This window comes from Lytechinus pictus, chromosome 18 (assembly GCF_037042905.1).
Source record: "Lytechinus pictus isolate F3 Inbred chromosome 18, Lp3.0, whole genome shotgun sequence".
NCBI lineage: Eukaryota > Metazoa > Echinodermata > Echinoidea > Temnopleuroida > Toxopneustidae > Lytechinus > Lytechinus pictus.
The window spans coordinates 21,872,430-21,900,040 of NC_087262.1; the positions used below are offsets into that span (position 1 = coordinate 21,872,430).

The 27,611-nt window shown below is 36.5% G+C and overlaps 1 protein-coding gene across 2 annotated transcripts; it reads left to right on the forward strand.

Moving 5' to 3' along the window:
- On the forward strand, positions 1–27,611 carry LOC129282109 (E3 ubiquitin-protein ligase MIB2-like). 2 transcript variants are annotated; one of them, XM_064113387.1, is made up of 19 exons: positions 1–198; positions 550–680; positions 868–1,109; positions 1,587–1,761; positions 2,437–2,543; positions 3,011–3,181; positions 3,444–3,553; positions 5,127–5,237; positions 6,488–6,592; positions 10,563–10,722; positions 11,330–11,433; positions 13,829–13,980; positions 16,176–16,332; positions 16,806–16,960; positions 20,213–20,339; positions 21,573–21,794; positions 22,306–22,487; positions 24,415–24,677; positions 25,147–27,611. In XM_064113387.1, exons 3-19 carry the CDS (start codon positions 875–877, stop codon positions 25,350–25,352), a joined length of 2,742 nt encoding a protein of 913 aa, XP_063969457.1. In that variant the 5' UTR covers positions 1–198; positions 550–680; positions 868–874; the 3' UTR covers positions 25,353–27,611. The 2 variants fall into 2 exon arrangements, with proteins under 2 accessions (XP_063969457.1, XP_063969456.1); XM_064113386.1 differs by lacking the exon at positions 550–680.

Sequence of the window (27,611 nt, forward strand, 5' to 3'; positions counted from 1 at the left end):
GACACTGTGCAGTGCAGTATACGAAATACCCGCTGTATTAAGTGCTGTATTAAAATACTATACTAAATGCTGTATCAAATTTGCCTCTTGGGGTGTATGTAAAGACGCCATGACTGATCTGAGTATGAATTCTTGGAAAGCATTTGAGCAAGCTAGTGACGTACTTTAGATTGACTTTGAAGAGTGCAGAAAGAATAGGTAATCTAATTGACTTTTCTTCTATAATGATTACACGAGAATAGATATTATATAAATTATTGTAGATCTATACAAAATATGAGAAAGAGAATGTAATTGGCAAGTTGAAAAGGGGAAGAAAGAGGGGATGGAGAGAGCACAGAAGAGAGAGAGAGGGGGGGGGCTAGAGTTCTTGACGAAGAAACAAAACTTTAAACTTTGCAAAAATACATATAATTACACATTATACCACGGTGTACAATAATTATATCCATCCAACTGTACTTATAAATGTATAACGTCATTGTATATTTGTTTCAATTGGGATAACCTTAAAGAATATTAAGTGATGTATATCTATTTTCTTTCGAGGAAAATTTAATGCGACATCTTTCGCTGAGGCGCAGATACTGATAAAAATGCGGAGAGGGATATTTTGAGTACCTGGAAAAACACGAGTTGAAGTGGGGAGTAAGATTCTGCATATTTAGAATTTAAATCAAGTAAGTGTAGCACAAATTAGAATATTTGAGTATTTTCAATACAATTAACACTTCACATTCCTCGCTGCTTATATACGGACCCTGGGAATGGATAATGTGCTTTACTAGAGTATATATGTTTAATAAAAGAAATACAATATGGAGAGGAAAATCCTCTGTAAATATGCAAATTTTTATTTGTTTTTAGCGGGTCAATGGGTACTCCTCCACAACCAGGTTTCCGTGTCATCCGGGGACCAGACTGGGTTTATAAAAACCAAGATGGCGGAAAGGGACATGCAGGAACTATTCTTTCACTCCAGGCTCAATGTCAACCAAACTTTCCGAAGTTATCTGTGCTGGTCCAATGGGACAGTGGTGATAAGGGTCTTTACCGGGTAGGTTACGACCTCGCCTTCGATCTCAGGATCATTGACACAGCTAATAAAGGTAATTATATCTCAAGTAACGTAATGGCACATACAAGTGGGGAATAAGTTTTGGATACGGTAGACTATTATTTTTAAAATATTTTTCCGGAGGATTTTTTAGTTTCAAACTTAATGATCAGTTCTGTAAGATATTTGTGTGTATATAAATTATCGGGAATATACTAAAAGAAAATTTTATCAAAAATTTGATTTAAAAATGTTAAACAACACCATGCAATGATTTGACGAAAACACTGCCTCTGTGAGGAGACCGCCAGTTGATATCCCAAGCCAAGGCAACTTCTTCTGTTTAAATGATAACACCAATTTTATATGTAATTGGAGGGAACACCTGGGTAGAGAGAGGGGAAATTAGAAAGCTGTTTTTTCGGAACATGACAAAGGTGGCAATTTGTGGCCAAGGATGTTTAGGGTAGGTGATACAAAAGGACAAGTTTAAATGATATTCTTTTCCATCATCTTGTTTCCATTTTAGTTTGCCATCCTAAGATCTGGTGTGATGGATGTAATGTTGATGAGATCAGAGGGATACGATGGAGATGCACTGAATGCTATGCCATTGACCTCTGTACAACCTGCTACATGAATGATGAACATGACCTTAGTCATGTCTTCATGAGAGTGCTTTCCTCAGACAAAACATCAATGGGGTATGTTACACAACCAATCAAGAACTATGTTGTGTTTGATTGCTACTTCCAATGGACTTAATCATGGATATTCGAGGGGGAAATGGTCACTGGATCTGGCAATAGCGCCTTGATTTGTTGCTTTTTGGTTTTAATATAATGTAGTTTATGACTTTGACATCCAATGGGGTACCCATTTAACGAATTGGAATGACGTCTTGTCAATTAAGGACGATAAAGGCCATGGTGAAATCTAAACAAACGACCCTCTGATTACAAATTTCAAAAGTTCAGAACCACATCATGACACTTCCAAATGCTTTTTTTTTATCCCCAAGCAAAGTTTGGCCATGAATGATGCATTTTCTGTGAGTCTATAGTTCGTTCATATAGGGAATATATTGTTAAAATTTGAAACCTCAATGTTCCCTATCCAATAGTATATATAAAACGATGTATACAAGTATGATGATATTTTTCATGACGATTTGAAGAAACCTTTCAATCCAAACAATTCCTAGGATTTATTTGAGCTGTATTTTTAGTTACCTTTTACCTAATCGGAGGCGCAGATGAAACGAATATCCATCGTAAGGTATAGGGATATTCTTTTTATATTTGTCTTGATATAAAGAACTGGGTGGAGATAAACTGACGCATAAAAGCAAAATGTGGTTGATTTTATAATTGATGTAGTCCTAAGATGCTACCGAGGTCATCTTCTCCTCGAATAGCTCTCAGAGGGATATTTCCAGGGGCAAAGGTTGTCAGACATCCCCAGTGGCTCAAGAGACAGGGATCAGGTTTGTTCTAAGTGATTTCTTATCCTCGATGAACCAGGAAAATATTTCATTCCTATATGGAAAAGAATGTGAAGGTTTGTCTAGTTGTTTTTTCGCTGTTTCATCAAGAAGACTGTTTCGTGAAAGCCAATATCTATATAATGTGTTCGGAAAAGAAACAAAAATTACCTAGTATATATATGGGGATTTTGAAATAAACATAAACTTAAGCAGTAAATTACCTGATGTAAATTTTTGTTGCAAAGAGCATTTTGAACATTCCATGATGTTCATTTCCCTAAAGATGATTTTGCTTTGCCAAAGTTTCGTTCGGAGTTTACAGATGAAGGAATCTGAGGGTTCTGACTTCATACCTTATGAAACTACATTATACGTTGATTGGAGAAAGATGGCATTTGTATGAACAAGCAATAATCAAGAAATTCTTTAGGTATGAGTAATATGCAGCATGTTCTGTCTTATTATAGGTAAGGTGCTCGGGACAGTGGTTAAACGTGAACAGACATCTGAGGAAAGAGTCAATGTCCAAATAGCGGTTGCGTTTTCATCTTCACCAGATTGGATAGACATCATTAAGATCTTCTGCACACTGTCAGGCTCTGGCGGCCAGGTTTATGACGGACACCTACCGAATCTTGGTAAGAATCATGATATTTTTAATTAATAGGGTTGTTTAGAGCAGCGGTGTGGCAATTCCATGACGCCAGTTCGAATTACTCTTGGTAAGACATTCCATATTAGCATTTCTCTCGACAGAGAGGAAAGCCTTTCCGCAATATTTGCTATTTCCCATATCGGTATATGAAACATCAATTGCAGTGTAGTAGTGTACTGAGTTTAGAAAGAGTGAGCTGATCTGCAACAAATGATTTTTTTTTCTTTTCTCTTTGTTTATTTTAGGAGATCTGGAGGCTGTGAATGAAGGAGACAACGTTCTGGTAACTGCGACCCCTGCAGAATTGGAGACACTTCACAAGCGCAGAGCCCTGTGGAAGCCTGAGATCGCCAGCGTAAGAAATGAGTCCATCTTTAATTGTAATTTACGTGGTGATGGTACAATTCCGATTTTTATCATTATCCAGTCTCTCGGATGCTCAGACTCCTATGTCATTGCAGTTTAGCTATGAACATAGGCCAAACATCCACCCTTTACATTCTGATTATTTGATTTAAGTACATGCATCCCACCGCTGCCACTGATTTATCAAATTCCCTGTCTAGAACATTTATTTTCGTTTTACCCTCGGCGGAAAGAGAATTGTAGATGCCGATTTGCTCAAGGTATATTGTCAGCAGTGACGGGTTTACGGGGGGGGGGGGTTAGGGGGTTTACCCCCCTTGGGTTGCCAAGTGAAAATATAAAGACCTACATTTTGGAGCCAACCCCTTTTTGTGCTTTTCAAATTTCTTGGTCAAATCCCCTCTTAGAAAAGCTAGATTCGCGCCTGGTTAGATAACACCGATAGACTCAACATTGAGCATTCAAAATAATAATTTACAAACAAAATTGGAATATGTATTTCACTTTCCGGCTGTTTGTTTTTTAATGAATAAAAAAAGGATTAATCTAATTACAAGCAAGCCTTATGAAGTTGAAAAGAAATACATTATATTTGTAATGCATGTTACAACGAATATATAATGATGGCTTAATCTTAAAATGCATGTACACGACCAAACAAAACAGAAAGGAAATTGATAAATAGCAAGGACAACCAGCTGGCACCCTCTAGCATGTTCAGCATTCCAGGTTCAACAGCAATATACATCAGCATATATGTATACTTTACAAACAGAAGAGAAGAGAACAGTCCTACGTACGAGTTAGTCTTAGGCTAGAGATAAACCAAGACTGCTCAAGCACAAGGACTGTCCAGCACTGTTTAGGAATGAATGATAGTAAGAAAAAAAAAGAACTCATTAGGACCCAAAGAAATCTTTAATGGAGATGAATCCAATCAATCTTCAACTTGTGAAGATTTATTGTCCACTTTTTACTTTTTCTTGTAGGGTTTGTTTGGTTTTGTTTTTGTTTGTTCCCCTTTATTGTTTGATCTTGATTTTTTCTTTGGTTTTTCTTTTGTATTTATTGTGGGCAAATAAGTTTCTTATACCTTACTATGTCAATTATATTTTGTCTAATTCCTTTAGGGGAGGTTATCTAGACAAACTCTATTTTGGGGTTTTTATAGTTTCCCTACTTCGTCTGTTGTTTAAAATGTTTACTTTTTGTATACATATATATTTTATGTGGAAGCCTTTTGTCATACATTTTAATACATGAATATGGTTTACATTTGCTCAATTATGCATTTTTATACATTTTTATATTGTGATTTTTAATTGGAGATAAATGAATTGAACTTGAACTTGGGCAAAAATTTTAGTGTTATCTCTAGTGTTATCACTTATGTGTGGACATCTCGCAAACGGCATTATCATGGTTACAATTTTTGTACCAAAATATTGATTGATTGTTTTTTCCTAAATCAGAGAAATTACCTTGACTTAGTAAAACTTTGAACTTAATTGCAAAAATTGTAAGGTCATATTCAAAACGTTACTTTGTCTATCCTGCGACAGACATATCGAAAGAAGGGCTTTGTGAACAGAATAACCCATACTGGCGACTTCACCGTGACTTTCCATGACAGCCAGGAAACATTCACCATGAATTCTGCAGCTCTAAGAAAGGTAATTAGCACAAATTACAGGAAAAAGATCATCCTGATAATGATTAATGGATTTTTTTATAAAAGCCTCCTCCAAAAAAATAAATAATAAAATTAAAAGATGAAAAATATTGTGATAGTTTCGAAGAAATCATTTAAAGAATACGAGTTATTTTTAACTCCTAATTTGTGACGTCATTATGCAAGCACCAGCCCCCACGTGTGGTGTAATACAACTTCCACGAATCCCCACATATTTTATTGTATAACGTCTGAAAAAAAATATCGTAGGCGTGAATAAATGAAATGTTTGATGATGATATGCTTAACTAATTATATCGTATATATTCTTTGCCCAGACATCAGTCGAAATTTACCACTCTCGCTTCATCGACAAAGTGTTGGGTATTTCCTCCTGTAATTCAGTAGGCTTTAATCATTGGACATTTGGTTCCATTTGGTATTTGATCGAAACTGACGATCAAGTTTAAATAAAGCGTAAGTCCAAAAATAAAACACAAGAAAAGGCAAATTTGTAGTTGATTAGCATTCAGTTGCTAATCCACTTTCTTTTAAAACCCCATCAAGGGGACTTAGTTTGATTGCAATTGGACGTTAAAGTTTCTTGCGATGCCACAGAAGAGTGTCCTTAGCTCCGGAGCAACGAGTCCATCATCATCATCAACATTTTTATTTATTCATTTCATTTCCAGGCAAGAAAACATGACAGCAATAGAAACATCACAAAAGAAATGTAAAATTGAGCACCAGCCAATGCCTGGGGATCACCTAAGAGAATTGAAAATTCTGAAGAGAGGTTCTCCACATTGGCTGGTGTCTACATGGAATAACACAAAATAGCAATAAATTCAAACATGTAATTACGATACTTCTATATAAATTAACCTTCATCGTAATATGAATGGAAAAAAACAAGGTTATCAAATTCATGCTTTAAGAAAAAATGCAGATTGGGTCAAATCAGGAATTAGTCATTTATCAAATTAGAGGCAGAGATGGGAGGTCAATTTATTGAATTTTGAGAGTCTGAAATCATCGTCATCATCATCGACATCATCACCATCAACATTATCATCATCACCATCAACATTATCATCATCACCATCATCATCGTTATCTTTATCACCATAACCACCACCATCATAAACACCATTACCATCACCACCATCATCATCATCATCGTCATCATCACCATAATAGTTCGTAGTGGTACTAATCCACATTCAACTTTGACTTACCTGTTGATTTAAGGTTCATCGGCTTTGTCTTGGTCAACTTGTCCGAGTAAATGATGATATGGAGATGGTCAAGAGATTACAGTCTGGGCATGGTGGATGGACTTCAGCTATGAAACAGGTAACCTTATATCAAAATAGGTGTAGAGGGTTTGAACATGCGTATTCTAGTTTTTTTTCTTGGCATAAAAGTTGACGAAATCCCTAAGGAGGATTGGACCGCGTGAAATGATCTGTTTGCGATCTCATTTGTTTTGTTTTTTGCTTGTCATTTTTTTTCGCGCCAATTCACACCCAAAGCCCGACTGTGGATCGCGCCTGCAATGGTTAAAAATTGTCCACGTATTCATCTATTTTTTTAAAGGGATAGTCCAGGCTGGAGATATTTATATCTCAATAAATAGAGTAAAATTCACAGAGCAAAATGCTGAAAATTTGATCAAAATCGGATAACAAATAACAGTTATTGAATTTTAAAGATTTGCATTATTCCGGTGAAACAGTTCTACGCATGTCTTTATGAATATTCATTAGGTGGGCTGATGATGTCATATTCCCACTTGTTCTTTTGTATTTTATTATATGAAATTAGGTTTATTCAAAAAAAAATTACCAAGAACTAAAACAATTGGATTGACAACTGATTAAGTGCATTAGTTATTAATTGCCGCAACTTATTTCATCATAATGGAGGTCATTTACACATGTATGAAAAATGAATCATTTATGATTTCCTTTGTCGGGTGTACAACAGCTTTGGCAACTCTTTTTTATTTAAATATTTTGTGAAAGAAACGGATGAAGACAACAATGGTAGGCAATGTCATTGTTCAAAACCCACCTACACCCGTCAAAGGAAATCATAATTGGTATAGTGTCGAAAATCTGTCTACCTGACGGTCAATCGGAACGGGGTCGCCCGAGCCACTAACCCGTATCTGTGGTCTAGTGGTTTAGTCACCGGCGTTCAAAGCTGGGGGCCCGGGTTCGATTCCCGGCAGAGACATTTTTTCGGCATCACCAATTTTTCCAAAAGGGCAGATAGCTATGGGGAACCTTAATTTAAGCTACGCCTACCATTGTTCTCTTCATCCGTTTCTTTCACAAAATATTTAAATAAAAAAGAGTTGCCAAAGCTGTTGTACATGTATAATTTCACACATTGTATACTTTTCTCCCATACGTGTACTGTATCAAATCAACAGCTCTGATCCAGCTGAGGCATGGCGGCTTGTCATTCCCGACCTTTCGTTGGAAGAACGCGAACGCTTATTTACGACGTTAGTTGATTTTGGAAGAGACTTTTGGGCCCGTCGTCATGGTCTTAAAACTCTGTCCTGCAATGCAAATTGTGTGACATGAGATTTTTTTTACTTTCGCATCTGGAACGGAAACATTCAATTTGCGTTTTGTGTGCAAAATTCTGGTTGCTACTATGGTAACAGCGATATATCCGATTTAGGACGACTTTCCAAATCCACATTTGGTTCCTCCCAGAGCTCGAGAGGCCACCCGGGGGGCCACTTTCATTGAAGAGTGGATATCAGGCGCAACAACGCGTAAAAAGGGAAAGAGTGGGTAAGTACGTTACGTATAGGCCTATGTAACGTTATAAAGGTGTCAAAAACGATGATTAAAATACCGAAAAAAGGGATATATTTCCAATACTTGTAGGGTTTCACAAGCCAAATAATTGTTAAAAGATGCATTTTCATAATCTGGAAAAGACTTGCTTCCCTTGTTTAGGGTACTTTTCGAAACCCCATGGTCGTGCCTGGTATCCACTCATCAATGGAAGTGGTCCCCCCGGAATTTGAATCTAACCCCCCATTTCTGGGGAAAGTAAAACATAATACCCTTTACATCGTGTGCTAGAGGCGTATCGTTTGTGTAGAAGGAGTGAACAAAATAAACAAAAGAAACCCGCATTTTCAAACGTATTACATACGCTGTGTACATATGCGAAATGGCTTCGGCTAGAGAGGTGATCTGACCCATGGAATCAATTGCCAGTCATCCACCAATAATCCACATTAAATGCAATATCGATTCGATGGACTGTAATGATATATATCTAAGCCTTAATTTAGTAAGTTTTTCCTCACTCAATATGTACTCGATTTGTTTGAAAAACCACTTTCTTATCCATTTCATATTCTATTTTAGGTCCTGCATTTCGAATATCTCCAGCCATCAGTCGTAATACATGCATGTATGGCGCGCGGGTGTCGCGGGAAAGAATTTTGCACACGAGAAGCAGAACTGTAGGGCCTGTAACCCCCCTGTAACACAAATCTTAGCATTGATTGTAGAGCAGTTTTCTACGTTTGATTGTATTGACAATAATGTACAATCAATCTTAAAAATCAAGTGTATGATTAAGCGTCAACTTTTGTGTAAGGGGACCCTAATATTAGCGTCCGTGAGGATTGCGAAAGGTGGCAATTGTTCAAAACCCACCTACAACCGACAAATGAAATCATAATTGGTATAGTGTCGAAAATCTGTCTATCTGACAGTCAATCGGATCGGGGTCGCCCGAGCCACTAACCCGTCTCTGTGGTCTAGTGGTTAAGGCACCGGCGTTCAAAGCTGGGGGCCCGGGTTCGATTCCCGGCAGAGACATTTTTTCGGCATCACCAATTTTTCCAAAAGGGCAGATAGCTATGGGGAACCTATATATATATATATATATATATATATATATATATATATATATATATATGTGTGTGTGTGTGTGTGTGTGCGTGTGTGTGTGTATGTATGTATGTATGTATGTATGTATATAAATATGCGTGTGGGGTGCGTGAGAGTGTGTGTGTGTTGAAGAATTGGAAAACAGAACGAATTGGTAAATCAAAGATTACCAAACCATCACTTTTCCATACTTCCTCTTCTTTTTATTTCATTTCGAACTTTTCCATTCTTTGAAATTTTGAAAGAATGTAAGGACAGTCGCCCCGGGTTCCTTGCAATCACGCTCCTGATCTAACCTTTTCAAAGAATATACCTCATTTTCAGACAGACCTACCTGTTTTGAGAATTTTTTTTTTAATTTGACCAACTAAGGAAATGAATAGAAATTACTAATATGTACAATATACGTCAAGCATCATCGTTAGAACTGTTTAAGTCCCTCGAGCCTTAAAACCCACCTATTTTGATAAGTTTGACTATCCCATCTGTTGCTTCCATTTTGTTTTGCTTGAAATTATACCCCATCAGTTATTTTGCATTGTTACTCATACTACAGTTTGTTTAGAGTTTTGAAGTCGGATTATGCTCTTAATTATTAGGATTATTTGAATTTACTCACATAATTAATCGAACCGTTGTATTTAAGTTGTATTTTTACCCATTATCTCTATATTTGTATGTATTATTAATTTTCGTATAATGATGTTTTCACTTTCAGTTTAGTTGTTGTTCCTAATGTGAGACATCTTATATATATTCTTCTTTCTTTCTTTCTTAGTGCTTTGAAACAACCGTATAAAGCGCTTTATAAATTTTGTATATTTTTATCATTATTATTATTACAGGGTTCTACGTAATTACCCAAATAAATCGACGGAACATCAGACCTACACAAAAGCATCATCTAAAATTATTTTTGTCATAAAAGACATAAAAGACAAATAATTTCAAGCATAATTTGATTTTTCGTGTAATATTCTATATATTTCTGATGAAATTGCAATTCAAGTTTTACATTTCAGGCAAATTTACCAGATTTTAAAAAGATTATTTTCTTCAAAATATAATCTTAAGTATATTTGTTGACAAACAATTGTTTAATCCGATTTCATGATGCATATGATAGCCCTTTGAACATAACTGCGTAAATTGTTTATTTTACAAAGTAAAAAAATAGCACGTTGTTTGAGCCTGTCACTCTAACAACAAGTTGTTTAAACCTTTTTGTAATTGTATAAACTTTTTAACAACTTATTTAAAAAGTTTTAACAGTTGTTTAAAAGTTTAAACAATAGTTGTTTGAGTGACGGGCTTAAACAACGTGCTTAAAATTTTTAAAAAGCTTTTTTGCAGTGTATGCTCTTGGGAACAAAATAATCCTTTCTTTGTTTTAGGCTCTTGGTGCTGTTGGGAGAGTGATAGAGATTGACGGTTCCGATATTCGGGTTAAGCTGACGGAAAACAAAAAGTTAATTTTCAGTTCTGCTAACCTGACACCAGAACGGATTCGTGTTCCTAAACCGAAAGACCCCAACTTCGAAGAAATGTTTCGCGGTAAGTTTTATATGATTTGATTTGAATTTATTTTTCTACTCTTGTTTTCATGTAAAGTTCATAGTTATACATACTTGATAATCAAAGAATAATATAATTATAATTCATAACTGTTCATAATAATACATACATTATAAGCAAAGTATAACAGGATTACAATACAAAGTTGAAAAAGTAAACATGTCTAGAAAAAATATTCAATGACTAATTAAAATCAGTTGGAATAGACTTTGAATCCCATTGTCATGGCAGTTACCACACTGGTAAAGTTTGAATGTAACGGGACGTTCACCCCCGTCCTTTCCTCAGAATCGAATAGATTATTGAAAAAAAAATGTTTTAATACAGAGTAAATGATAATATGCTGCATAACTGTATTTTCCCGATTTCAGCAGCAATACTTCTTTGCTATTATTTTATGTCCATTCTGCGTAAATTATTGAACTTGGCATAAACGAACAGACATGATCGATAGATGACTATAACAAAGTATAAGAAAATAATATTACTAGTAACAAGTAGATATATAAGCAGTAGCAAGTTAATGAATCAGTATCAAAATCTTTGCTGTTATTTCATAATTAAGTTTAAAATTTCTTTGTCCAAGCTCATGATCGGATCATGATGGATCCAGCAATGGAGTTGATTACAGCTTTAACTCTTGGTGATATCAAAGAAGCGGAGCGCATACTGGCTCGACACCCGGAATGGGTAAGTTTATACTCCTTTCCCTACATTGGTTATGATATATTTCCAAAATGATCTTCATTACTGCGTGTTTATTCAGTCATTCATTGCTACCTAATATTAGTTACATCTGGAAAACCGAGGTCCAACCGAGGCGTACTGTACCTCTACCATTTTTAACTTTGCCATTTTTACTTCTGCCAGTTTTACCTTTGCCATTTTTACCTCTGCCGTTATTACCTTTGCCATTTTTATACCGACCCAAACCTATTGGCCCATTTCACTGCTGTCTTGCCATTATAGATGCGAACCACAGTTCAGAACAGTGACCCGAACTCTACGATCCGACAGTAAATATGAATGCACGCCTTTGTTTTGGTCGTAGAGGGAGCTATTTAGAATAGATTCTTCGGTCTTTCGACAGAAATTAAGACTTGCAGGAAAGACGAACAAAAGAACGGTGGCATCAATGGGCCTTTGATGGCGGCCGTTCCTTTGAAGACAAGGGAACGTTGGGCGGGAAAGCCGAAGCGAAAACCCGGATGCGGTAAGAACGATGAAGAACGGTGCATGGACTTTTGACAAACTCCCTAAATTCAAAGGATAGATGAAAAAAAGAAGATATTTGATATTTCAGTGTCTTAATTGTGTAATGCAGACGAGGCTCCCAAAGAAGTTCCACTTTTTTCAAGGGGGGGGGGGGGGTGGCCAGCCGAATGTGTGACACGCGTGCCCCCACCCCTGTAGTAACGTCACTGCTATACATTTGTTTTAATTATCATATTTGTGTAATGTGATATTCTCTTTTCAGATTCTTGCAGTGATGACTTTACATTTACATTTTGCTTTGAATGATTATTTTAACAGCTATATTTTTACTCAACTCTTTGGCAGTATGATGTTATCTGGGAAAATGTTATATATGTGGTCTTATCACATCTTTAGAATATTGTTTTGGGCGATTCCACTGTCAGTCGCATTACACGTTAACGTGTTTTTCTACTTGGTGCTACCAGTACTCTTACAGGAGTGAGTCTTTCTGTCAATTTATCTTTACAACCGAGGCTTTAAAACAATACATACAGAAAGGTATGATGTACATTGTAGATGCTATGATGTCCCAATAATCGGTTAGTCGCATTACACAAAAAGGACATGGAAAAAAGTGACTGATTACTTTTTAATTGTTCTTTCAAATAAAAACACTTTTACCATTTTCCCTGCAAAACATTACTTACATAGAAGTCTAAAAAAAGACATCAGAATTTGGGAAGCAGTTTTAAGTTTCTTTTGAAGATAGAAAAACTCCGGTCAGTCACATTACACTTTATCCGGCGCCACAAATTTGACATTTTTTAACCCTTCTCGCAACTTATATTTGAAAATTTTATTTTGTTATGATGTAAAATTATTCCCTTCAGATTATCCAATTATAATTTTTTCTGTAAAATTGAAATTAAGTTTTAAAAAATGAAACGAAATAGACTTTAATTAAAATGAAATTGATAATTTAGGAAACAGTGTATATTTTGTAACAAAATGATTTAAAAAGAAAGAAGAAATGTTTTATAACTAACTTATTATCATTTCATAAACATAACCCGGGGGTCACTCTCCACATGACCTGCTACGCACCCGCGTCCAGAAAAAGGGTCCCGTTTCAGGCACTCGAGCGGCGTCGACGTCTTTGGCAAAAAGGGTTGCATTTCAGCACCATTCGCTCGTAAATCGCCGATAAGGGTAGCCTTTTCTTTCTCTCTTCACGCCGTTTAGGGTTGCTAATTTGGTTATGAAAATTACGCCATTTAGGGGTGCAAATTAGGGCAAATTTGAGGAGACCCGGGAGCAGACATAAGCCATAAACACCATGAAAGGCGATTCTAAGGGATACAAAATAGTCCTCCCACACGCCGGCGCGGCCAGCGCAGCACTTATGAGAGCATGCATGGACCTTATAGCTAGTCTCTTACACCTGGCTCTATACTAGGCAGCAAGCGTTACCCACACGCCCACAACATTAATCGATTTTTATGTTTACGCTGCTTAGGGTATCAAATTATGGGATTTCCCTGTTCACGCCACTTAGGGTGGCTTTTTTCATGGGTTACACCGTTTATACCTTGGTCACACTTGTTCTACGGCGGCCGTACAGCGAGTCGAAAACAGCCGTTTTAACAGTTTGTGTACCAACTACATATAGTTGGTTTGAATTAAAATTAATAAAACGGCTGTTTTCGACTCGCCGTATGGCCGCCGTAGAGCTAATGTGACCAAGGTATTAGGGTTGCAAATTTAGTTAATGTAGTTACGCCGTTTAGGGTGCATTTCTGAGGTTGTCGGACACGGGTGGGTAGCAGTCCATGTGGAGAGTAACCCCCCCCCCCCGGGAAACAATTCCTTTCCTGTTGTTTATATTCAGATTAATCACGAGCCCATGCCTGGCGCTTCACCATTAGGATTCTTTGCAGGCCAAGGAGATGTAAACGCGGTGAAGTTCCTCATTGAGAAAGGAGCATTGATAGAGTCCAGTGACTTGAAAGGACATACCTCACTTTTCCATGCTACAATGGCGTAAGATGTTTTATGATCTCTCTCTTGATCTCTCACCCTCTCTCTCTCTATATATGCACACACGCACATACACATATATGTATATGGGGTGTCTGTGTATATGAGTATATATACACAATCACTCCAACACCCTACACACTTATATGTATATATATAATTGGTAATAGACAATAATGGTAGGCGTAGCTATTATTTTCTATTCCCACTATTTACTAACAGATTTCAACACAAGCGTTGCCTTGGCTGCAGTGGCGTAGCTAGAATTTTTTTTCCTGGGGGGGCACTGGGGGGTCCTTGCTTTTTCAGGGGGGGGCACCATTTTTTCCGTTGTGTGTGTATGTGTCACAAGGGCGGATCCGACTTTCGCCAATAGGGGACGGTGCCCGAATTAAATTATCTTCACCTATATTTCCCCCGATCAGTCACTTCTTAGTTTTATTTTCATAAAACAACATAAACATGAAATAATTACATAAGCCTTATAAAAAAGTGCGAGCGCGAAGCGCGAGCGATTTTTTTTTTATACATTTATTTTGTCCTGAGGCAATGTGGTTACTGCGAACGCCAAGCGCGAGCAGAAATTTTTATTAACTGTTCTAGCATTATCGAAAAGGGACCTGTTAAGGACTGCTTACAGTTACCCACGAAGACGGTATGTATTTCAATAATGCCAGCGCGAAGCGCGAGCAAATTTTGTTGACATTCCGACCTAAAAAATGGTCATTCTAAGCACTTTTTGTATTAATAAATGGGATAGGTGTAACTAAGCAATTGATGCGAGCGCGAAGCGCGAGAGGAAGAAAATTGAGATTTTAGACATAAAAGCGGGACACTCTATTCATATTTTGTAAATCATAAATAGGATATAGTTAATTGGGTATCATTAATAATGCGATCGTGAAGCGTGAGCAGACAATTATTGATATTCTGATGTGAAACTGGATAATTTAAGTACATTTAATATAAAGAACATGCAGGCTATCGCGCATGTTTTAGATTTAGACCTAGAATCTGGGCAGTCTGAATACATTTGTTTAATGGAACATTATGGAATACACGTAGACAATAGAAACTTGGCAAATCAAACAATTTGACCACGCAGCGTGAGCTTAAAAAATGCTGATATGTACAGTATAAAAAGGACATTTTACAGCTAGAGCACTTAAATTTGTTAATGAAAAAAAATTGATGAAAGCTCGATGTCCGAGCTAAAATATATTTTGTATATTGACTTCAAAACTTGCTCCATATCAGCCTATTGAGCAAGATATGAATCTCATCGAACAGGTAATTCTGACGCGAAGCGCAAGCAAAAGTTTTATATATTAACATGAAAGAATTGTTTTTTTTTGGCAAGTCTTCCCTTCACATTATTTCATTCACTCGTCTTCCTCCTCTTATTTTCCTCTTCTTCTGTCTTTCTTCTTCTTTTCCTTTTTTCTTTTCTTCTTTCTCCTTTTTTTTGCTCTGCCAATTTTTTTCAGGGGGGGGGGCACGTGCCCCCCCCCAGGCCCCCCCCCCGTAGCTACGCCACTGCTTGGCTGTTGAATGTGTGATTTATTATCATCCATTTGAAGCTCAACACAAAATGCACTAGTGTTTTGACATTACACATCAATTCAAAAAGTTCGATTTTTACCATCAGATATACCCGACTTGTCGAGAATTAGGGGACCCTTAATTTTCGCTAATGGTATGGTTACGCGATAGCCCGACCAGACACGATTACCTGAAATGATGGCACTAGCCAAATAGAATGTGTTGTGGGGCCTACATTACAGCTGTCAAGTTTGACTCAACTAAACTAAAAAGAGTGACAATGATCTTGTTTTATTTCAAGGTGCTTGAAGTCTTGAAGTATTTTAAGGTGCTTGAAGTATTCTAAGGTGCTTGAAGCCTTGAAGTATCCTAAGGTGCTTGAAGCCTTGAAGTATTTCAAGGTGCTTAAAGTCTTGAAGTATTTTAAGGTGCTTGAAGTCTTGAAGTATTCTAAGGTGCTTGAAGTCTTGAAGTATTTCAAGGTGCTTGAAGACTTGAAATATCCTAAGGTGCTTAAAGTCTTGAAGTATTTAAAGGTTCTTGAAGTATTTTAAGGTCACATATGTTATTCAAAATGTTATAGATTGTAAATAATAATCACACTAACTTTAGGAAGTTCATCAGAATGATTTTCTCACTTTTTTACCAAATTAAAGGAACAATTTCGAAACAGTAGAGTACCTCCTACAACAAGGAGCTGATGTACACGCTATTGACTGGGAAGGGATAACATGTCTCTCCGTGGCGTGTGCTAAGGGGTTCTTTCAATGTGCACACTTTCTATTGATGCATGGTGCAGACGTCAACCAGAAGGTGTGGAAATCTTGTAAACTTGACTATCCAATTCATTATCAGTAAATATATCTATACATTCAAACAAAATAAAATATTGTTATCAATAGAATGATGTGTCATGTGACTGTTATAAATTCTAAATATATTTATATTGGTCAATGATGTTTAAAGTAATTAAGTTTTAATGAGTAAATGTGTTATTTAGCACTTTTTATGAAACTGGAAAAATTATGTTTCTGTCTTTCTAATAGCATTGCCTTGATGTTTATGGCTAACCCTTCATCACATTATGGTTGAAGCAATAGGCCCTACTATCATGATCATAATACAGTGTGATATTGGATTTGATCACTATGACGATAAGAAAAGTGAAATAAAGAAGACAATTTTTAACCAAAGAAGGGACTGAAACTCTGCAGGCAACATCACAGATGAATATCAATTTCTATTCCCCATATTGCCATTTGTCTTATGATTCATCTTTGCAAAAGGGCGAGAATAATGTTACACCTGCACTCTTGACAATTCAAAGTGGATCAAGAACCATCGTAGACCTCATAATGGATAGGAAGGATGCTGATCTGAAAGCGGTTTCAAAGGATCTAGTATCAGTCATGCATGGTGCAGCAGCTGAAGACAATACTCAGTAGGTAGAATCAAGGACACTTGCTAAAGATGTTAATATGGATGGGGCTTGAGAGGGCTCTGCATCCAGCCCCCCCCCCCTCCATCGAAAAAGGGAGAAATGGTTCCATATGAATCCAGTTCCATCAATACTTTTCGTTCCCTCAGGTCGGATAAAACGAGCATATTAAAATGCTCACTTTGACAACGACAAGCACATTGTGACCCCAACTTTGACACATAACTTTACTATATGATTTCATCTTCATGTTGTCTGTTCGCAGTTGATTCGAAATGTGTTTTAAAATAGTAATTTTAGAATTATCAGATTGTAAGATTTGTTCGCATTGTATCTTAATCAAGACTTTTCCTACACACTAAGAAATCTCGGTGCAAATGGGGTGTACGATACGTGCGTACACCCCTTAATACCATCGAGGTGCAAGTTAGCTCTTATGCGAGAGTACGTGTCTGTTGTACACCCATGTATTCTTTGCGTCCTGCCCATTAGTCTCGCTGATAGACGTATGGTATAGATACAGTTGATTTGTGATCGAAGATTACCAGAAATAAAAATGCACTTACGCCACACTTTACCGAAGTGAAATAATTTTTAAAATATTTAATATTTATGTGATGATAATTGTTTCAAAAACACATTTGATTACGTATACTTTTGGAGGAACAGTAAATATAGCTACTTGAATCACAACTATCAGCATAAGTGAAAAAAGAAAAGTATCGGATCATACCGCTAAAGACCTCATCAGGTCTCAGCGCTTCTCGCTGGTATAGCGGGAAGAATCTTGACTGCAGATAAAACGAGATTAGTTCGAATCCCACCTAAAGTAAATAAAAATCGATACAGAAAGTGAATGGAACGGAAATCTAGACAATCTTTTTGTTATTTTAGGTGGGGGTACATTATGCATCCTAAGGGGTAGGCGTGTACACCTTCTAAGGGGCAGATGGTCACCCCAAATAGGGGTGCACACTGTACATCCCTATTCGGGGTGTACGTGTGCACCGCTAGGGGTACTCTTGTAGGGACAAGCCTGTGCACCCCTAGAAGTGTAAAATTGAACCCGAATCTCTTAGTGTGTATGATAAAACTTGGGCTACAGTGTATTCTACTATACTGTACATGTGTATCATTTTCAACCAATACAACACTGGTAACTGTAATATTCACCTTACATGTGATATTTTTTCCGGGGATTAGCCGCTGCAACCGATTTGGTATTCTTACGATTGATAATAAAACGCAGAGCTGAGGGTATTTTGTATTTTATCGTAACATGATAAAAATCTGGGTACATGTTTGCACTTCGTGAATCGATCTAGAAATTGTTTTTTCCAGGTAAAACAGGTAGGCAGCAGGGGCGTCGATCCATTTTTCAGATTGGGGGGGCGAAATCATTAACGTTCCAAAGGCGCTCGATCGTACAAAACACCCACCCACACACACTCACACATACACACACACACACACACACACATATATATATATATATATATATATATGTATATATCTATATATATGTATGACTCATGAGACACAGACACGTATCTCACTACACAGATAGTACGAGTGCCGAGAGTGAGCTCAAATTTCTTTATATTCTGAGCTGAAAACTTGATATTCTAAGCATTTTTGGTACCAATGATTAAGATTTGTATCTAAAAGAGAATAGATGCGAGCACGAAGCGCGAGCTGAAAATTTTGATATTTCGATCTGAAAAAATGACAGTTTACTGGACGTTTTTGATAAAGAACAAGCTATATATCCAAGAAAAGATGATTGCAAATTGAAGCAGTTCTTTTGAGGCTTAGAACTGAAAATGGGACATTTACATTCACCAATTTAATCATGAAAAGTATGGGTTTTTGTTACAGAAATGATGCGAGCGCGAAGCGCGAGCTGAAAATTTTTATATTCCAATCTGAAAAGCGGACATTTTGAGCACGATTTTAAATAAAGAACGAGTTGTGTATCTCAATCTCGCTTGCTGAACATTACAATCTTGTTTTTTTTAATGCATATCCGGAATTATTGGGGGGGGGGGGGCAAAATGATATGTTTGCCCCCCAATATTTTCATTGGTGGGGCGATCGCCCCCCCCTTGCCCCCCCAGGATCGACGCTAGGCAGCAAGCTGCTCGCTTATTCTTTGTCTCGCCTGAACGAAGTTCGGCAGATACCTAGTGATCACTTTTCTTGTTGGTCTGTTACAAAAAAATTCAAATTTTAGTTCAACCGGCCGGTGACCGCTCGACAGCGTTTGATCCAACGAGTTCATTTTTTTTACCTAGTTCGTTCGACAGCGACCGCTCGATTACGTCGGCGCCCGGTCGGCCACCACCCGGGCACCGAGCGTATTTAGGGCGGTGAGTGAAGAGTGAGCAGGCGCTCCTAGAATCTTAAGCGGCGATCGAGAAATGCCCCCAAAACCACTGGTGCCCGGACGGCCGCCGCTCGGTGCCCGGGCGAAATTGGCTAAAAACTCTACTTTGGGTCTTTGGTCATCGGCTACTCGTATCGGTCGGTGGTAGAAACAGTTTACCAAAATTTCATTTGGGTAAATAATGATCTCGATATCTCATATAGAGCCATATTTTTGCAGTAACTAATTTAGCTTTAGGTGGTAACAATTTCTACCATCATGAAATGCGTATGTATATATTTATAGGGCTTTGAGAAAGTATAGTGGAATTATTTATCCGAGGTTGGTCTGGCAATTACTATTCTTCCCGTGGGGCGAAGCCCCGAGGGAAATATAGTTGTTTTGCCAGTTCAACCGAGGATCAATAATGCCCACTATGCTTTCAAAGGAAACGCCTGATATATTTGTTTTATATCCTACTTCTAAATATTTAAAACCAAAATCTTTGCGCTGTGCCTGCACAGGCCGGTTACTTGCGTTGAAGTATACTTTTCCTCAAGCCACCGCGCTCAACGGAACGCGGATTAATGCCTGCGCCCACGCAGCACGGGACTTGCCCGAGAGAGACAGCTCGCTGACCGGTGCGCCCGAGAGTTTGGCTAAATATCCTGTTTTCTGAAATAATGACGTCAGCAAATTGGTATAGCGAAAAACATATTGAGGTCTGACGCCACACAACATCATGGTTCAAATATATTTGGTCACATGATGCTATTTGAACCAATCACTATACAGGATTTAATCAATGTAGGATATAATATATATTCGCTATCGATGCCCCTATCTGTTCTCATGATCTTAAATCATTCTACTTGTTTTTAATGTTTCAGTGCTATGAATAAAATCTTAAACAAGGTCCCAAGAATGGTAGACGCACGTGAAGACACGGACAAGACTCCTTTATCATCAGCTGCTATCAAGGGTTGCCAAAATGCTGCAGAACTGTTAATAAAAAAGGTATAAGAGTTAAATAGGACAATTAATTAAACTTAAGGATGTTCCACAGTTAAAATGAAATCCATGCCACATTCACCAAATTTTGTACAGAGTTACTTTAGCACCTAATTATTAATATGCAAAAATTAATTAATCTAGAGAAATACGCAATAAAAATAATTTTGCGTTTTCGAACCCCACGAGATCACAACGTTGGGTGTAAACCTCTATTACTCAGTCAAAATCCATCTAAGTTTCACCTAGATCAGAATTATATACTTAAGATAAAGGATCCACTCATATTGCTATTCGTTTGCTCTTTAAATAGTACTAGCACCTTCAATTTTAAACATAAGGTGTGAAAGGCCACAAAAACTAATCTAAAAAATTGAAATTTATGTAACAAATTCAAGAAGTACAATAAATGCTGCACTTTACTTAAAACCCATGTCATTTTCACAAAATTTTGCATGATTGTAGAAAAAGGTATACTAAAAAGGTTTGATCATTAAAAATTTGGGGTTCATGTGCTTGTTTTCAAAATATCAGCACTTTTGTTGGAGCAAATGTGCTTTTAAAAACACAAAAACGCGTCAAAATGCTTGTATCTTCATAAAGGGAAATTTTACACCACTATCCCATTTAATCAAACTTGAGGTCATGTTCGTCATACATTTCAGCACTGCAGAGTAAAGAATTCTGAAAAGGTAGAGGCGTTTGAAAAAATGGTCCACATATAATTTTCAGCTAACAGCTTCGTAAAACATCATGCTGTTAGAGTGCAGATGCTTGGAAAAATCAGCTGATACCTGTAACTGATTACTCACCTGATAACTTATTGTGACGTTCGTCAACGCGCATGTATTTCTCATTAAAGGTATTAAGTCATTTCAAATACATCGAATGTGATTGGACTTCTTCTGAGATTTCTGAAAGCGAATAAATAAAATTGACTCCAAAACCCGTTTATTAAAAGTCAGGAAACGTCCAAAACACCGTTCAAACTTTATAACAAAAGCAAAATGCCAAGAAAATGATTAAAATATTCAAATGCTGTCCAGAATAGCAGGACACGTGCAAGAGATCATATGGGAACGTTTTACAAAGATTTAAGTCTTTAAAATCGCTCTTTTGAATTCCCAAAGAATAATAAAACCTTATACAAATCGAATCGAACAATCCGATTTGACCAAAAAATGTGTTTGCTTTACCTTATTTAACATAATTTTTATTTTGTGAAATCTCAACTGACAGGGACGCTGCAATGTGAATGTAGTGGATGGAGAATTTGGGATCAATCCTCTCGGAGTTGCAATTGCCCATGGGAATCTCCATTTAGTTGATGTCTTGGTAAAACACGGTACAAACCTCAACCTTCCAAATTTTTGTGGAAATACTACCCTGCAGATTGCTCGGAATGTTATCCGGAACACGCAATCAGGACAAGATATGAAAGAAGAACCGTTTATGGCCGAGGTACATCACATCTACTATAATGTTTGAACTAAACTGATAATAATTAGGTGAGGTAACATGGGATAAAAAAAAATTAGAGCTGAAGTCATGCAAGGGGTAAAAACAAATTTTCATTCTTGCAGCTGAAAACTTGGATAAGGAGAAATTATATGATATCTCCACGATAATATCATATACGCTTAGTATATTTTGATCGTTCTTTCGTCCATTTTGATTTAATTTGAGCATGTTGGTTATATATTAATCCTTTATAAATTAATTGTACATGAAATGAACATTCGATGCAGTGCCTACTTTTTGATTTATTTTTCTAAAAAAAATCTTATTGTCTATAATATCTATGGGGGCAAACTTCTTCTGGCAGGCAAAAAAAAATTAATGCTCACAAGCCCTCCACCCTAAAAAAATTATAACAAGGGGAGGGAGCCCTGTGCCCCTAAATGCCATTGCTAGTACCCCATATATACGACCAATAATTTTGTTGATGCTTAGTCAAATGTATTGGTTTCAGATGAAGAAGAAATGGGGGCACCTTGGAATCAAGACAAACCCAGAAGCTCTTCTAGCCTTTCTTGTTTCTCATGGTGGTGATCTGAACGCAACCAACAGCGCTGGAATCTCCATGAAAATCCAGCTTGACTTGGAACAAGATCCAATCCTGCAACCTCTACTTCATATACAAGCTCAAAGAGGGTATCTACAAATATTGTTTTCCTATATATGATTGAACATACCATAGGGTAAAACTGTATAATTCAAAGTATTGATTTGATTAATGATTACAGAGGGAGCATGATAATCACGTATTTTCACTTTACAGAAAGAGGCATGTTCCGTGATTCATAAATTCATATTTAATTTTTGGATATTAAGAAGTTATTTGAGGTACATCATTGTCATTATTTCTTACTTATGTATTCTTAGATTTAAAAATCATATTATCAAGATACTTTGAAATATATTCGTCATCATATGAATGAATGTATAATAACAACACAGCTTATAAAGACCATATCATTAGCTATACAGGTTACATATACGTCAGTATATGAATGAATAATAATTTCACAGCGTTTAAATACCTTATCAAAAGCAAACTCGACAAACAAGCTACGAAATATAAAAGTTTCATGCATTTCATCGCTTACCAGAAGAATATTTACTTCAATTCGAATTCAGTTTGTTTTATTTCATTTTCAACAGAACAAAGTAAAGTGATCGAAGATAATTACAATGACATTTGCAAATGAAACTTATACGAACAATATAAATTGAAGTATGTACTATACATGATATTTTTCCATAAGTAAAACAAACAAAGTATTATACGTATAAGAAAACTATCATAAACATTATAAAGATTTACTTAAGAAATATTAAACTTGTAAGGATTTGAAATTAGGTTTATCGTGCTAGGATCTTACCAGCCTGAATTATATGACGTCATCTTATTATGAACGGAGGTGTGATTATATGCCTTTATGATTAAAACATCTTAATTGATTGTTTTCCTTGACTACAAATACGAATAATTTGAATAGAATAAAATACCTGAAGAAAAAAAATTCCTATATATAATATACATGGACCTTGCTTTTCATTATTCCTATTTGGCTATTGCTGCGCCAAATATACGGCAAACAAAATGTTGACAAAAGGTATTGTCTACCCTGAGCCTGTATAGAGCAGGAAATACTTCTACACTTATTTTTATGTGTAGATTGGTTTTAAAACTTTGAGTTAATAACTTAACAAAGAGATGGTCGGACTTTTCTAAGTAAAAGCGGTTAAAATTGCGACTTTGTTCGTTTGAGACTAAATCATTCAGCCTGATTGCAAACTCAATAGATCCCATTTTAGGCTCGCGAATTTGTGTCTTTAGAGCAACGAACTAAGCAGTGCAAATGCATTACAGTATTTAAATTTGGTTGTGTTTTCTTCCAATATGCACTCTAAATTCCAAGGATTGAAAATAAATCCAGATCGGCTGTAAATATTGACCAGCCGAATTTGAATTTGTTTCAAATCTTAAGGATTAACTTTCAAATATCAAAAGATTTAAATTCAATATTTAAATCAACAAGGTTTCAAATTAAATCTAATATTCGGCTGGTCCCTATGCACAGCCGATCTGGATTCATTTCATAAATCCTTAAAATTTAGAGTGTAGTATTTAAAGGATTTCAAGAAAAGTTATATCATAGTTGAAAGCCATTGGTCAATATGCTAGCAAAATAATCGAAGTGTATAGCTAGGAATATAATTTACATTGCGGAAATCATATATTGTTGTAGTTATCCTTCTTATAGGCCTTAAAAAATCTTGATTTTGAAGTTCCAATCTCTCAACGTAATTATAATCATATTCCAATTTCACACATCGAATTCACGCAATCCCGTTTCCCCAACTCTTGCATGTAGCATATATAAATAATGTATACTGTTGAGACAGCGAATTAGCTGGCGTCGTCCAACTAACTCACCCTGTTCTCGTACGATTTTGTTTGGTCAAATCGTGCGCTGCTAGTGATCTAAAACTTCTATTCCTTTCTTCTTTAGATATGAACATACCGCTCTACGATCTTTGTTGATCTTTGTTTGCAATCTCATTACGCATGCAGGAAAGACATTGCAAGACAGCAGACAGCAGCTAACCACCCTCTTCGTAACCTGACTAAGAAAAACAAAGACATCGGAAGTGATGCCAACCCTGTGTCATCTCTTTTGAAGGAGAGTGCTGCAGCTAGACCAGCCGTAAAGAAATCCAGTTCTGGAACAATGGGAGCCTCGGTGAAGTTGACAGGGGATTCGGCGCGCCCTGGGACGGGAAGAGTCCCGGAAAAGAAGGTGGCAGCGGTTTCTAGCAGTCAGCAGAATTCCACAGGTGGTGATTCAGATATAGCTTAAATCAGGAAGAACCATGCTACCATGGTGATATAGATGTAAAATATTCCCTGGACTCTGTTTCATGTGCATGATCTATAATAGACTGAAAATCCCCCAAGATTGTTATCAGCAAATCAAATTAATGACTCGATTTTAGGAGCTTATAACAATAGCTTATAACTCGTCATTGAAAGCTTCATGGAACAGGACACCTGTCTCAATATCAAGCCGAAATCCATTGTTTTTTCAATGAGTTATCTTCATTCGGAAGTTAAATCCAAAATATAATTTTGTATTGAATTTGGAGAGCAGAGTAAATGGGATGTATGACAACAAAATGCGCTGTTCTAATTAACAGGACGTAGTAAAAGGCATTTATATTAGAATTTATTTCATATTCGAATGTCTTTCAGACTTTCATGCATAATATTATGACTCCATTATATCTCATTCTGCTATCTTTACAGGCGAGTTACACCACCTAAAAACTGAACTTCAACGTAAAGACAAAGAGCTTGAAATCCTTAGGTCACGTGTTCAAACACTGGAACACCTGGTCAAGAAGAAGATCTACTTTGCTTGCGGTCATGACGTCATCAAGAGCATTGCTGATTTGATCCCGGAATGCCCCAATTGTAGCGAGCCTATTTCCTCAGTCGTAGACCTGAAATAATAAGGACGATAATGATGACGGGGTTGACAATGTCGATTGTGATGGCGATGATGATTATGATGATTGTCTGGAGCTATTAGCGTAGTGTGAACACTCTCAATTGCAGGGATTTGAATTAAATCCAAGTGGACTGTATTTACAATCGAATTCTGGATTTAGATTTAAACCTGAAAAAAATAATGAATCTTAAAAGCTATGAATTCAAATCCTTTGAGATTTAAAAATCAATCTTTAGGATTAAAACTTTAAGACTAAAACGTCCACTTGGATTTATTTTAAATCCATGCAAATTATGGTGAAATAATTCGCGTTTAGATGGGAGTGCTTCCTTTTGAATAGACTCAGGGGGCAAGATATGGGTGCGGCGGGGGAAGGGGCGACCACCTTAATTCCCCTCCTCCGATGTTACAAGAATGAAAAATAACAGGAATAAAAGGAGGGAAGGCGAAAATAATAATTTTAGAATAGAGGTTTTGTTACTTAATAATCCTCAAAATTGAAAAGAAAATCACGTTAAAGCGCGGCAAAAGCTTTGGAAAACCGTCAATATGAATTATAATTGAGTATCATCTAATATACCTATCTTAAAGAAGTGTAGTATCCAATTAATCTCTTTTAAACTGCTAATCAGATCTTAGATGTCTAGCGCCTTCCCACCGCGATGTTTTTTATTTTCTTTAAAAAAAGGCTTTTTAAACAATTTTATCTTATACAAATTTAATAATTGGATATCGGAATTCTACGAACAAAAACACAGTATTCGACAATTTTCAGCTCACCTAATTCTCTAAAATATTTTTATATAAAAAAGATTAAAAAAACACGTGGATATATTTCATTTTATCACGTTCTAGATAAAAAATAAATTTTAATTTAAATAAATTATGTTCATGTATAATCGCATGATTCATTTTGTGGATCATATTTTCATTCCGTATCCTCCACTTCATAATTGTTTTAGGGCATAAAATTCATACAATTTAGTAATTTCATTGAATAGTGGCGCATTTGAGCATTTCCCAATGGGAAAGACACAAAAACTTGTTTCTTGAAATTGCCCTGTATAAACTACTAAAATTATTCTCATTTTGCTCGCTCACACATTCATCTGTTCATGACGGGTCATTAAACCCCCAAAACAAAGTGTGCTGCTTTAAGTCTTAAATAGTATTGTCACAACAAACATCGATCAAGAAACACAGTTTGTGATCTTAACTGCCGTAACAAAAAGTAAAAAAATATTGTATTACTTACTCTCTTTCGATATTTCTTTTCCCTTAGCTTTTCCGTGCTCCTTATTCTTTATACTTGAGATATTAATTCACATTGCTCAGACCGCATTTATATCGCTGGTTTCTCACCGTTTTCATTCACTACAACATCCAGTAGCTCTATTATGTAATTTCTGCTCAGAATCTAGCTCTCAAAATAACTACAATGACTGTAATCTGATTATTTGATTTGATTTCTTTATTTACCAACAATATCCACATGTTTACAGGTTATGAAGCAAATTGCATAACAGTTACACATGTATAAAAATACGATGGTAAATGGGACCAGAAAATAGCACAAGTGCTAATCGAGCCTGGCCCCAAATGTGATCTACCCCCTCCCCTGTCTCTTTGATATGCGTATTACCAGTTCGATGTACAATTACAATGAAAAAAAAAGTCTGGTGACATGACATAACCTTGTATAACTTCCATCTTCACTAAACACGCTTTACCAGTGCCCTAAGAACGATTTTTAAACAGGGGATGCTGGTTTAAATTTGACAAGCAAAAAGAAAAAAAAGTTTTCACTAAAAATTATGGTCATTTTGGTCAAGAGAAATTTGACAAGCAAAAAGAAAAAAAAGTTTCGTTACAAAATGAAGCTGATTTTGAATTAGTTTACTGCAATGATCATACCCCATCTTCCTAGGGCGATGTACTATACATGGCTCCGAGTTATTCTTGGCATATGTAGTATTTTAACCGCACTTCCCCTTCCCCATTGTATTGCCACAGTACTGTTCTTTGCACGATACCAATATTTTAGTATTGGAAAATGTGATAAAATCTTTGAATAATGTCCGAAATAATTTCATAATATTACCACAGGGGCCGTTATAAACGCCTCCACCTTTCACAAACGTATTAATACGTAAATGACCATCTGATTGTGATTTTTGCTTGGTCAGGCCTCCCCCTTTTAAAGGCGTTCCGCCGGATGATAAACTTCAAAAGATTGTCTTTGAATGTGGAAAAAATAAAA

What these genes read in the sequence shown, in the direction of transcription:
- LOC129282109 (XM_064113387.1), top strand. Translation starts at nt 875, where the DNA reads ATGGGTACTCCTCCACAACCAGGTTTCCGTGTCATCCGGGGACCAGAC. An exon ending in ATTCTGCAGCTCTAAGAAAG is followed by an intron (nt 5,238 to 6,487) that starts GTAATTAGCACA and finishes TGTTGATTTAAG; the next exon opens with GTTCATCGGCTTTGTCTTGG. An exon ending in AAGAACCGTTTATGGCCGAG is followed by an intron (nt 21,795 to 22,305) that starts GTACATCACATC and finishes TATTGGTTTCAG; the next exon opens with ATGAAGAAGAAATGGGGGCA.